General features: G+C 41.4%; 1 protein-coding gene across 1 annotated transcript; it reads right to left on the bottom strand.

Moving 5' to 3' along the window:
* Positions 1-8,316: 8,316 nt before the first annotated feature.
* On the bottom strand, positions 8,317-11,847 carry LOC112266676 (cytochrome c oxidase subunit 6C-1). The gene is made up of 4 exons (XM_024444361.2): positions 11,630-11,847; positions 10,591-10,705; positions 10,229-10,360; positions 8,317-8,418 (listed from the first exon to the last, which is right to left on the bottom strand). Exons 2-3 carry the CDS (start codon positions 10,693-10,695, stop codon positions 10,235-10,237), a joined length of 231 nt encoding a protein of 76 aa, XP_024300129.1. The 5' UTR covers positions 10,696-10,705; positions 11,630-11,847; the 3' UTR covers positions 8,317-8,418; positions 10,229-10,234.
* Positions 11,848-14,319: the final 2,472 nt, after the last annotated feature.

Genomic DNA, 14,319 nt, shown 5'->3' with positions numbered 1-14,319 from the left:
TAGCCTCGGTTTTTCGGGTGACTGCCTTGCCTGGTTCACCAATTACTTTGCAGACAGAGTTCAGTGTGTCAAATCGGAGGGCATGCTGTCCGGTCCTCTGGCAGTCTCTATGGGGGTGCCACAGGGTTCAATTCTCGGGCCGACTCTTTTCTCTGTATATATCAATGATGTTGCTCTTGCTGCGGGCGATTCCCTGATCCACCTCTACGCAGACGACACCATTCTATATACTTTCGGCCCGTCATTGGACACTGTGCTATCTAACCTCAAACAAGCTTCAATGCCATACAACACTCCTTCCGTGGCCTCCAACTGCTCTTAAACGCTAGTAAAACCAAATGCATGCTTTTCAACCGATCGCTGCCTGCACCCGCATGCCCGACTAGCATCACCACCCTGGATGGTTCCGACCTTGAATATGTGGACATCTATAAGTACCTAGGTGTCTGGCTAGACTGCAAACTCTCCTTCCAGACTCATATCAAACATCTCCAATCGAAAATCAAATCAAGAGTCGGCTTTCTATTCCGCAACAAAGCCTCCTTCACTCACGCCGCCAAGCTTACCCTAGTAAAACTGACTATCCTACCGATCCTCGACTTCGGCGATGTCATCTACAAAATGGCTTCCAACACTCTACTCAGCAAACTGGATGCAGTCTATCACAGTGCCATCCGTTTTGTCACTAAAGGACCTTATACCACCCACCACTGCGACCTGTATGCTCTAGTCGGCTGGCCCTCGTTACATATTCGTCGCCAGACCCACTGGCTCCAGGTCATCTACAAGTCCATGCTAGGTAAAGCTCCGCCTTATCTCAGTTCACTGGTCACGATGGCAACACCCATCCGTAGCACGCGCTCCAGCAGGTGTATCTTACTGATCATCCCTAAAGCCAACACCTCATTTGGCCGCCTTTCGTTCCAGTACTCTGCTGCCTGTGACTGGAACGAATTGCAAAAATCGCTGAAGTTGGAGACTTTTATCTCCCTCACCAACTTCAAACATCAGCTATCTGAGCAGCTAACCGATCGCTGCTGCTGTACATAGTCTATTGGTAAATAGCCCACCCATTTTCACCTACCTCATCCCCATACTGTTTTTATTTATTTACTTTTCTGCTCTTTTGCACACCAATATCTCTACCTGTACATGACCATCTGATCATTCATCACTCCAGTGTTAATCTGCAAAATTGTAATTATTCGCCTACCTCCTCATGCCTTTTGCACACATTGTATATAGACTCCCCCCTTTGTTTTCTACTGTGTTATTGACTTGTTAATTGTTTATTCCATGTGTAACTCTGTGTTGTCTGCTCACACTGCTATGCTTTATCTTGGCCAGGTCGCAGTTGCAAATGAGAACTTGTTCTCAGGTAAAATAAAAAAATTAAAATAAAAAACGCAAACTGGAATGTTCTCAACTCCTGTGGCTGGACGTTGCTTGAGCTTGATGGATGTATCCCCTTCTTGTCATCTGTCCCTATCCGGGTGGCCTGTGCTACCTGGAACTTATCTGCCAAGGAAGTCGGCTCCATCTGCTTCTCCTCCTCCATCTTCTAGTGGAGTAGACGGAGAACAGTAAGAGGATTGTTCCAATCAGTGCTGGTCCCATGTCACAAGTCGTGGAAACCGAAGGCAGTGGCATCCTGCTAAATGGAGTAGAGTGTCTGAGAGAGGTCTGGAGCAAATCGACATGAATAATAACTTTGCTGCCCTGGTGCCTAATCTACCAGTGCCTTCTTTACTTGGACTGCTTGTGTCTGCGACAGCTGTGCTGACCCTAACAGCGACTTTGTCTTTGAGTTTGGCTCCTTTCCCTCTCTCTGGGTCTGACGGGGCTCTGCCTGCTGTGGGAGGACTGGACCTATCGCTGGGAGCTGCGGGCGTACGCTATCCTGCTTCTTGTGGGCCCGAGAAAGGTTCCACAAATTGTGTGAGCTGCAAACGGCAACTAGTGCCTGCAACCTGGTTCAGGTTATCAGTCAACCTACCAGGGTAGTTACAAACAGCACAGGAATGAAATCATCAACATGTATTGATCACATCTTTACTAATGCTGCAGAAATTTGCTTTAAAACAGTATCCAAATCCGTAGGACGTAGTGATCACAATATAGCAGGCATATCTAGGAAAACCTAAGTTCCAAAGGCTGGGCCTAATGTAGTGTACAAGAGGTAATACAAAGTTTTGTAGTGACTTCTATGTTGTTGATGTAAAGAATATTTGTTGTTCTGTGGTGTGTATTGATGAGCAACCAGATGCTGCACTTGACATTGCTTATTCCAGTTACTAATAAGCATGCACCCATTAAGAAAATGACTGTAAAAACTGCTAAATCCCTGTGAATGGATGAGGAATTTAAAAATGGTATGGTTGAGCGGCAAAAGGAATGGTAAATAAGTCTGACTGCACAACAGATTGGCAAGCATACTGCAAATTGAGAAATGATGTGACTAAACGGAATAGAAATAATAAACTATACTATGAAACAGAGACATTTTATAAAGATTGATAGTAAAAAGCTTTGGAGCACCTTAAAATGTTGGGCAAAAAGGAAAACTCAGATCCAAAATGAATTGAATCAGGTGGCTCATTCATCCCAAAACTCACTGAAATCACATATTACTTTAATAATTTTTGATTAGCAAACTACGGCATGACATGCCAGCAGAAAATGCTGGCACAACAAATCCATGTATAACTGATCAAATTATGAAAGTGTAATTTTGAATTCCGTAAAGTGAGTGTGGAAGAGGTGAATTTTTATTGGTCTATCTACAATGACAAGCCACCGGAGTCTGACAACTTGGATGGAAGATTACTGAGGATAATGGCGGATGATATTGCCACTCCTATTTGCCATATCTTCAATCTAAGCCTACTAGAAAGTGTGTGCCCTCAGGCCTGGAGGGAAGCAAAAGTCATTCCGCTACCTAAGAATAGTAAAAAGACACCTTTACTGGCTCAAGTAGCCAACTAATCAGCCTGTCACCAACCCTTAGTAAACTTTTAGAGAAAAAAACTGTTTGACCAGATACAATGCTATTTTACTGTACACAAATGGACAACAGGCAATATGAACAGTCTCAACGAAACAATTGCCTTGTGTGTGGTGATAAAGTATGTACTGACGTTTAAATTCATATGTTCCTTTCCCCCTTCTGAGAATGAATTGCATTATGTGAAAGTTTTGAAACTAAGTCATTTTCTATTAGGTTGAGACTTAGTATCAAAAGGGAGGTTATGCAATGGAAAATTACAGAATTAGTCATGCTCTCCTGTGTTTTACTGCTTAAAGAATACTCTTTTGTTATATGCTAGTGTTTTTTCTAACCTGATACAAACTTGTCTTGGTGTGACTTAGTCATAAGACTGGGCTTACAGCTAAAAGCCGTTTGGGTGCAACCGTATCATGTGACATCCCGTGGGATTACTATCTACAGGAAGTTACATGTATGGAAACTTGCAGAAAGGGGTACAATATAGTGTTTGATGTTGTGGATGCAGTTAGAGGGTTGAGCCCTCGGGCTATCAACCTTGTGCTATCTTAAAGTCTGCACAAGCAACTAATACCTTTTACACACTATCTGCTGACTGCCATGTACACAGAAAGGGGTTGTATTTTCACTATTAAAGCAGAGACCCGGCTATGTTTGTTAAGCTGTTAAGCCCTTCTTGGTTATGGTTGATTGCTTCATTTTTGCTAATCTTATAAAATTGTTGTTTGAAAGAATCTGCAGTCTCTCTCTTCCTATAGAATTTCTCAGACACCAATCAGCCTGTCACCAACCCTTAGTAAACTTTTTGAAAAAAATGTTGTTTGACCAGATACAATGTTATTTTACTGTAAACAAATTAACAACAGGCTTTTAGCATGCTTATAGTGTAACGGATGTGAAACGGCTAGCTAGTTAGCGGTGGTGCTCGCTAAATAGCGTTTCAATCGGTGATGTCACTTGCTCTGAGACCTTGAAGTAGTGGTTCCCCTTGCTCTGCAAGGGCCGCGTCTTTTGTGGAGCGATGGGTAACGATGCTTCATGGGTGAATGTTGTTGATGTGTGCAGAGGGTCCCTGGTTCGAGCCCGGGTATGGGCGAGGGGACGGACTAAAGTTATACTGTTACATAGGGAAGGACATTCAACAAGCACGGCACTTACACAAATGACTTATGATTGACTGTTTTGTTAGACATTTGTGCGGCTTTTGACATTATCGATCATAGTTTGCTGATGAAAAAACTTACACTACCGTTCAAAAGTATGGGGTCACTTGGAAAATGTCCTTGTTTTTTAAAGAAAAGCAACATTTTTGTCCATTAAAATAACATCAAATTGATCAGAAATACAGTGTAGACATTGCTAATGTTGTAAATGACTATTGTAGCTAGAAACGGCTGATTTTTTATGGAATATCTACATAGGAGTACAGAGGCCCGTTATCAGCAACCATCACTCCTGTGTTCCAATGGCACGTTGTGTTAGAAATTAATCATTTTAAAAGGCTAATTGATCATTAGAAAACCCTTTTGCAAGTATGTTAGCACAACTGAAAACTGTTGTCCTGATTAAAGAAGCAATAAAACTGGCCTTCTTTAAACTAGTTGAGTATCTGGAGCATCAGCATTTGTGGGTTCGATTACAGGCTCAAAATGGCCTGAAACTCATCAGTCTATTCTTGTTCTGAGAAATGAAGGCCATTCATTGCGAGAAATTGCCAAGAAACTGAAGATCTCGTACAGCGCTGTGTACTACTCCCTTCACAGAACAGCTCTAACCAGAATAGAAAGAGGAGTGGGAGGCCCCGGTGCACAACTGAGCCAGAGGACAAGTACATTAGTGTCACAAGTCCTCAACTGGCAGCTTCATTAAATAGTACCCACTAAACACCAGTCTCAATGTCAACAGTGAAGAGGCGACTCCGGGATGCTGGCCTTCTAGGCAGAGTTCCTCTGTCCAGTGTCTGGACATCTTAATATTTTTATTTTATTGGTGAGTCTGAGACACCTTGTGCTGGGGACAATAAAGGGCCACTCTATGTGTAGTTGTCACTCAATACAATGCCACAGATGTCTCAAGTTGAGGGAGCGTGCAATTGGCATGCTGACTGCAGGAATGTCTACCAGAGCTGTTGCCAGAGAATTAAATGTTAATTTCTCTACCATAAGCCACCTTCAATGTCATTTTAGAGAATTTTTTAGTAGGTTCAACCAGCCTCACAACCACAAACCACATGTATGGCGTCGTGTGGGCGAGCAGTTTGCTGATGTGCCCCATGATGGTGGTGGGGATATAGTATTAGCAGGCATAAGCTACAGACAACAAACACAATTTCATTTTATCGATGGCAGGTTGAATGCACAAAAATACTGTGGTGAGATCCTGGGGCCCATTGTGAGGTCCATTTTTTAAATTAACTGTATTCCCAGTCATGTGAAATCCATAGATTAGGGCCTAATGTATTTATTTCAAATGACTCATATGAACTGCAACTCAGTAAAAACAATGACATTGTTGCATGTTGCGTTTATATCACTGAAGTATCAAATTAACGGTGGCCAATATTGAGAGATATCGTGAGGCAACCCTCACATATCTGAAATTACATGGTCAATTGATGTTTACTGATCATGAAAAGCATGCAGTTACTTGCTGTATAACTCTAATTGAGCTAAATGTGTGTTATGGTTTTCCATTGAATAATCGGAAATGTGTAGTTCTGACAATGCTCTTCTAGATGTGATGATATTACAACCAAATAATTCACATTTATTGAAAGATGCACTATGTAGAAATCGCTTAATTTCCTGGTTGCTAAAATTCTAATAGTTCGCCTAATTTCAGTTTGTGACCAAATCAGCAGATAATCATACCACCTAAACGCTGTGAAATATACTTTCCATAACCAAAAATATAGGTTTTTTTTCAGCTGTTTTAAACTGGTGTACAAAACAGAAAGCAAAAGAGGCAAAAACGAAATGTAACAACAGAAAGAATAGAAATATCGCATATAGATCAGAACTACCTCTCCTTAGACTTGCTTTCAATAAGTGACAGATCTATAACTTATTTATAAATATGTGAATATGGTGGTGTCGCCCAAAAGGTTACATAGTGCAGCTTTAACAATCCCTTAAAGGAATGGTTCATCCGTTTTGAATGTTATACTGTTGTTGTGCATCTCCGAGTGATGTTCTATCGAATCGCTGGGTCATTGCATGTTTTCATGTATATCTGAAGTATTGGCGTTCAAGCAGGTAGACATCCGGCCTGTATGAAGCAGCGGCGTGATAAAGTCGCTCACACTACCCTGGAAGTTAATAGGAATGCGGATTTTAGATCCTAAAACGCATTATCATACATGTCAGAATTCAATAATAGCCATGTCATAAATCGTTGATCATATTTTTGCGACATTCCTACCTCGAGGAATTTCTAATTTAACAGTGTGTCTAGCACGTTTCCTATTTGCCTGCCTCTTTAGGCCAAGGTGCATTGCATGGTGCCGTTGCCAGCGATATTATAGAAAGGAATCCAGACTGTCAACCTAATCGCGTTCACGTAGTCATGCAGTTGCTAAATTAATCGTCACGCAATCCCATCTCAAAGTCAGTGTATATGTCGCGAAACGTCCCTATTTTCCCTCGAACGTATGTAAATGTCACGATTCCAGAGCTATACAGTACTACAGATAGCAAGTTAATTATCCCACATCCCGGAAAATATTTATAATGTTGTACTTCTTGTTGACGAAATTCGGGCTAATGTTGTTTTTTTGATCTAGCGCCCAAAAGACTCCCATTCGGAACTTGGAGAGCACGTTTCATTAACGTAGAATGGGAAACGTTTCCCATCTCCTCAAAAGTATATCTGCAGTTGCGAATGTTAGAGTGCAACTCGAGTGACATTGATCTGCAGGTTGAACATGGTGAGATTGTAGACCCCTACATTGATAGTGCAGTTTGTTTATTAAGCTATTTTAGAGCCAACTAGCTATGTTACATGCTGATATTGTCTTTGGTGTTGTGTGTGGCAGCCCTTGCTTGCTAGCTAGCAAGCCAGCCCACAGAGAGCTTTGTATTGTCGATTTGAGTTGCAACTGATTTCCACAACGATTTTCCATGTTGCTACCAACCTTACAGCCAAAATTAAACATTTGTTCACAAAAAAAGATTCTCACGGGTTATTTGACACTGTAAATTAAAGGACGTTTTTTCCCCTTTAAATGGCATTTCCCCTTTAAATGATTGTATTGGAGCTGGGTGTCACCTCACACACACCAGGCAAATCTAACGCTCAGCACCTTGTGACATTTTAATGATATAACGACCTATAGAAATTCCCCATCACACAACTGGTTTCCATCCAATTGGCGACAGACTTTCATGTGAATATTATAAAACCAATGTAAAGAAAATGTGCATTTTCCCACCAGACTTGTGGTTAAAAAGCAGTGCGTGATGACGAATTGCACACATGTACTTTCACTTACGTTTTCATGTACGAAATTTAAAAAAAGTTCAATGTGTTTCCATCGCATTTTCAACTCGACCTCTGGTTGTCGTCACAAAAACTGTTGCATTAAATAGCAAATAGGCCTACTCTGATTTTGGCACTTGTGCTCTAGCCAACAGTTTACAGATACATTGTGGTTAGGCTAGTCTACATGAGATTATCATAGATAAGAGCAGACTACTTGTGAAAACTGCAGTCAAGCATCGATAAGGTCTCCACAATAAGAACCTCGATATTTATTGGAAAGGGGCATCAGGCTCACCACCCTGGGAAGTTATTCATATATTTAATCTATAGCCTAATAATAAACAGCATGGTTTCCCTGAGGCTTAGTGTGAGGACCACACACACATTATCGCATGACTACAAGTTTAACTTCGATATCATGTTTCTCAATGTTTGTGCATAAAGGCGTTTCCACCAGCATTTCTCACATAATTGTTTTTACCCAACACAAAAACATCCCACCATGTCAAACAATCAAATTCTGTTACCATTTAAAAAATTAAAGTTCTAGTTTCCATCACAGCTGTCATGATTGTTTTATTATGGTACAACTTTTACTCGCATGACTTCAACTGAAATGTAATATTTTAAATGCCGATTCTGTTGCTAAACATTTTTTTGCTAAATCTTTCTGATTGCTTCGGTTTGGTTCGTAAAATGGTTTCCATTGCAAGACGTAATGAACACACTCCCGGTATTCTTTGGGAATGAAAGCATTGTTGCATTCTTATTAATCAAAAATGTTTCAAAACAGTTTATCACAATAACACAGATGAATCATAATGAGGCACTGGCACCAATAGAGAATCATTTATTCACGAGAATATAAACGCAGTGTTGGATGAGTAAATCACAGAGCTGGAACATCAGACCAGGAATGCACAATGGGACATCAGCTGTAATACAGAAAGGGACAGATCATAACACTGCTAGAATCCTGACTAGAACCAAAAAATGTCATCATATTACTCCAGTGCTAGCCTCCCTACACTGGCTTCCTGTCAAAGCAAGGGCTGATTTCAAGGTTTTACTGCTAACCTACAAAGCATTACATGGGCTTGCTCCTACCGATCTCTCTGATTTGGTCCTGCCGTACATACCTACACGTACGCTACGGTCACAAGACGCAGGCCTCCTAATTGTCCCTAGAATTTCTAAGAAAACAGCTGGAGGCAGGGCTTTCTCCTATAGAGCTCCATTTTTAAGGAACGGTCTGCCTACCCATGTCAGAGAAGCAAACTCGGTCTCAACCTTTAAGTCTTTGCTGAAGACTCATCTCTTCAGTGGGTCATATGATTGAGTGTAGTCTGGCCCAGGAGTGGGAAGGTGAACGGAAAGGCTCTAGAGCAACGAACCGCCCTTGCTGTGTCTGCCTGGCCGGTTCCCCTCTTTCCACTGGGATTCTCTGCCTCTAACCCTATTACAGGGGCTGAGTCACTGGCTTACTGGGGCTCTCTCATGCCGTCCCTGGAAGGGGTGCGTCACCTGAGTGGGTTGATTCACTGATGTGGTCATCCTGTCTGGGTTGGCGCCCCCCCTTGGGTTGTGCCATGGCGGAGATCTTTGTGGGCTATACTCAGCCTTGTCTCAGGATGGTAAGTTGGTGGTTGAAGATATCCCTCTAGTGGTGGTGGGGGCTGTGCTTTGGCAAAGTGGGTGGGGTTATATCCTTCCTGTTTGGCCCTGTCCGGGGGTGTCCTCGGATGGGGCCACAGTGTCTCCTGACCCCTGCGGTCTCAGCCTCCAGTATTTATGCTGCAGTAGTTTATGTGTCGGGGGGCTAGGGTCAGTTTGTTATATCTGGAGTACTTCTCCTGTCCTATTCGGTGTCCTGTGTGAATCTAAGTGTGCGTTCTCTCCTCCTCTCTTTCTTTCTCTCTCTCGGAGGACCTGAGCCCTAGGACCATGCCCCAGGACTACCTGACATGATGACTCCTTGCTGTCCCCAGTCCACCTGGCCGTGCTGCTGCTCCAGTTTCAACTGTTCTGCCTTATTATTATTATTATTATTATTATTATTATTATTATTATTCGACCATGCTGGTCATTTATGAACATTTGAACATCTTGGCCATGTTCTGTTATAATCTCCACCGGCACAGCCAGAAGAGGACTGGCCACCCCACATAGCCTGGTTCCTCTCTAGGTTTCTTCCTAGGTTTTGGCCTTTCTAGGGAGTTTTTCCTAGCCACCATGCTTCTACACCTGCATTGCTTGCTGTTTGGGGTTTTAGGCTGGGTTTCTGTACAGCACTTTGAGATATCAGCTGATGTACGAAGGGCTATATAAATAAATTTGATTTGATTTGAACAATGCAGTATTGCAGCTATAACATTGACACATTATTATAAAACCATCCACTCATGGTCCAAGAGCACTGCAGCATTCTTTTATCCTCCTTGTTAAGGTTAGCACCAAAAACATTTGGCTCAACAAATCGTTGAGACCTTGTTTATCAAATTCAAGGGCTTATTCAGTAGGCAACAATGTTCTGAAACATTTTAGAAACATTTGCACACTTACAGGACAAGTTGAACATTTTGACAAATGTTCTGATTTGTGCCTACAGAACACAACCGAGGTGTGCCAAAGTGGGGCTGGCTGGGACAAAAGCCTGCACCCACTGCAGCCCTCCAGGACAAGGAGTGAAGAACACTGGCCTAATAGATAGATGAAATGATGCCTCATTGGTTGCAAAATACTCACAGGGGTTTATTCGCCAGTTGGCCTGACACTTTCAAAAACGCCAGCGTCCCTCATGTTGTTGAACTCCTTTGTGGTGTCATATTGTTTGTAGAAATCGGCATAGGCCTGTTTCCTGGGCTCTGTTACACCATACTGAGAAGACAAAGACAATATTACCTCATCAGAAGGAAGTATTTACTTATGAATACAAAAACATGCCTGTTGCTGATGATATCCATTCAATGTGACAAATGCCATGATGGACTTTAACCATTCCATTTCAAACTTCTCTCCCCAGGGCTTTTCCTACATAGAAAATGTTAAGGTGGCCACCTTGCTGAAATCCCGGGCCACCTTAAACAAAAACATGATTGTCAGATGACCTTGAAAGCTGCTGCAGCCACCAATGACAGAGCGAAGGCAATGGGCAAATGGAACCGCAGACGCTTCCCAAGGAGTCCTCGCATTGCAGGCTTAGCCAGAGACATTGTGGAATTCCTGGAGTTCAGAAGAAAAATGGCACAATTTAATTGGGTTCATGTACAACAATCCTGCTTTCAGAAATGTCCTTATATCAAGAAATATATTGGTTGTACTTAAGGTCACACTTAAGTTGATTGTAATGAATTTGCTGTGAGGTGAAAATTAAATCAGGCATTTAGCTGCGTGACCAACATCCAAGTCACATTTGGATCAATCCCAAGTGGTAGCTAGCAGATTCCCCTTCAAAAGAAAGGACACCAATCGGATTGGCAATTCAGAAAAACATGGTTGAATATCTCCATCTGAAGCTGGTGATGCTATTGACATTGGCCAATGTGATCCATATATATTGCATGTAAAATGCCTCTATTTAGAAATAGCTAGCCATACTTTTTCTAATGGGCTATATCAGTCTAGCCAATGTGTGTGCTGGTACAGAATCAAGTGCTACCTTCGTTAACTACTGGCAGCTAGTTATGTCAATAGTTGACTTACTTACCTACCTACCTACCTACCTAACTCAGTGTCACAATTTCAGAGAACCATTAAAACTATCAATGTCATGACTCAAATGTAAAATGTAATGCTAACAAGCTCCTTAGCTTAGCTAGCTAACGTAGGTCCTTCTACCCTGGCCATCGGGTAGATGAGCGCTGTCGGCCGCTAATCTTTGTAAAGAAAAGAAAGTCAACATAATTAACTAAATGTTAGCTGTAATTGGCTAGATATATATACACGTGTATTCTGACAGTAAAACTACTATACACCCACAACATTGAACAGATAGGTTAGCAAACTTAGTTTGTTGCTAACGGGTAATGTCGACAATTACAAATTGACCATGTAATGGAGAGAATCATAACATTTAAACAACTAAGTATATATTGTCTGTACATGTTTCATAGAAAGCATTTGGTTTCACATTTACTAAATACTTACAAGAAGCACTCACGACCTTCACCAAAATGTGTTTGTGCACCGCTGATGCGTTGATCTTTCGGATTTATGCGGATGGAATATTTATTCTTCTTTACATTTGTATTGGCAGATCGCAACCAACTGAAAGGCGCATACACCGCCACTTACTGTACTGGAGGTCGGTCGGTTTCCCTATTCATATTCATAGATATGGTAGTGAGAGGAAGCCCACGGGCAGTGGGAGAAGATGGAACCGGAAGATGGATTTTGGCCTACATTCTGCAAATGTTCTCATTGATGAAACGTTTGATCTGTTCCCAAAACAGACATATGCGGATGTATGCTAGAACGGGCCAATAGGCTACTCGTGCTTGGCTCTGCCCACCTCCTTGCTTGTCCTGCCCACTATGACTAATCTGTTCCCATTGGAAACGACATGCTATCTAGGTTTAGTTATGAAAATCTTTGACGTTGTGGCACAAAAGGGAAAGGGGAAAGGGGACGGGTGATGGAAGGAATTGGTCTTGCAGAGGGATTATCTTGGTTTTTACTAGAAACATTAATGGAAACAAAAATTAGCTTTTTGGTCTTAATTTAAAGGTTAGGGTTAGGCATATGGTTAGCAGTGTGGTTAAATTTAAGGTTAAGGCTAGGTATAAAATAACATTTGAGGAAGATTGTAGAAATATGCAGTGTTTATGACTTTGTGGCTGTGGTAACTAGTGAAGACCGACAATCTTGCAGAAAGAATACTACGTGGAAAATCCAGGGCTCGAGAAATATCCATCGATGGAAGTATCAGCGCACAAGAATGATCATCAGAGATGCCCTAATGATTCCTGCTTATATTCTTTATGGTACAATAAACTGACATACAATTTTAAAAAACATGAAATATATCAGTATTCCTGATGATGACATTGCTCTTGCACCCTGTTTTTTACTGGCATCAATGACTCAAGGTGTATAGACCATAGAGGTATAATATTAATTGGAGACTGTGTCCAAGATATCCGACCTTGTTTTCAAGGTAATTTACTGACATTTGCATAGGCCGATTCATGAACCTTCTAAATCCGGGTTTCATCCTGTTTATACCGTCCAACATCCCATGAGCGAGCAGCACGATTAGCTATGTAATCATTACGCCATCCAAAAACATGGCAGATATTGGATGAATATAAGATCTTAATATCGTCGGTGTGAGTGATGAAAAAAAAAATCATTGCCTCCGTGACAATTATTTGAATATTTCAACGGATGTTTTGTGCACAAAGCAGATGTCTTATTAGGAATTTTAAAACTTGACTTCTCTATGTGGCCGTTTATGGAAATTGAAGCAAAACTGTAAGTGCAGTCTAAACCGTGCTTCTAGACTGGAAACCTGGCCCCTTGGTATAGACCAGCCCCCCAGTGTCTGGTCTGGAGAGTGAAATCATGAGCTCTTGCTGCTAGCGGTGCTAAAAGCCCTGTTCAGCCCTAGAAAATATATGTAAATTACTATCGTCAGAATGTCCAACCCCCCAAAATTACACGCATTTTGGGCAATTAAAAAAATATATGATCAAGTTCGATCCACACAGTGAATAATTTAAAAGTTCGCTACAAATAGAGATATTTTTTAAAATAGTGATCCATTCTGGCTACTATATTTAGTCACACAGGAAAAAATAAAAATAAATGTCACACAGGACCACGGGCTTTCGCCCTCATGCACGCTTTTTGCACGTGTCGCTCAGGCAGGGTGAAAATAACTACATCGACCATGATCCTTTACTAGTTACGGCCACTTTCACCATGATCCTTAGCGATGTTTTTGGTGCCATTCAACCCCATTCAGCAATATGGCACGTTTCAAATTCAAATACTTCCAGCATCATGCGCCATCAGCGCTATAACTAACTACTGGTTTTAATGTCTATCAGAGGAGGCTGTTGAGGTGAGGGACAGCATATAATTATGGCTGAGATGGAGTAAATGGAATGGCATCAACCACATGGAAATCACATGTTTGATATTTCAGATACCATTTCATTAACTCCATTCAAGCAATTATTATGAGCCGTCCTCCCCTCAGTAGCCTCCACTGATGCCTATGGTATAGATAGTGGAGACTAGTTGAACAATGAGTGGTGATTATTTTTGTAGACTGAGTCAAGTACTGTAAATCTTCAACGTGAAGTTCCATCCTTAAATTACATTTCATAGATTAATTCAGACACTACACTGGTGGCAGCGAAGGTACCCAGCTAGCACATAACATTCTGAGCTTGGTGAGAGCGTGGTTATCCTATAGTTATGTTGCATATAACCTTCCCACAATGTTCTGGGAATGGTGCAGGATACCCAGCTAGCACATACTGAGAACCATATGTACTTCAGCATCAGGTTTCCTCATGGTTCTATTTAAAGTAATGTTCTCATTGTTCAGGGAATGTTAAGAAACCATGTTCTTTTGTGGGAATTTCAGTACTTCAGTATAACAAAACAACAAAACCCTGCAAGCTCCTGCACATCATCTCTTTGTTAACAGGGATTGTGTCAATTTAAAACTTGGACAGGACCGTTTACAAAATTGTCCATTTAAATAAATGTTTCCAATTTATTAATTACTACCTTTAGCTAAGATTAGATAGTTAATCCAGAGATTCTAACCTTTGCCTTGATTCGTCAGTCTTGTCTAGATCATTATGACATTTATAGTTCTTTAT

The sequence above is a fragment of the Oncorhynchus tshawytscha genome, linkage group LG02 (genome assembly GCF_018296145.1).
Source record: "Oncorhynchus tshawytscha isolate Ot180627B linkage group LG02, Otsh_v2.0, whole genome shotgun sequence".
In the NCBI taxonomy this organism is placed as follows: Eukaryota; Metazoa; Chordata; class Actinopteri; order Salmoniformes; family Salmonidae; genus Oncorhynchus; species Oncorhynchus tshawytscha.
Note: the sequence above shows the minus strand (reverse complement) of the source record. Positions and strands in the feature narration are given on the sequence as shown.

Bases quoted from the DNA above. Each gene is read 5' to 3' on its own strand.
- LOC112266676 (XM_024444361.2), bottom strand. From the start codon at position 10,695: ATGTCTCTGGCTAAGCCTGCAATGCGAGGACTCCTTGGGAAGCGTCTG. The intron at 10,361-10,590 runs GTCATCTGACAA...TTGTCTTCTCAG, and splicing joins TGGCTGCAGCAGCTTTCAAG to TATGGTGTAACAGAGCCCAG.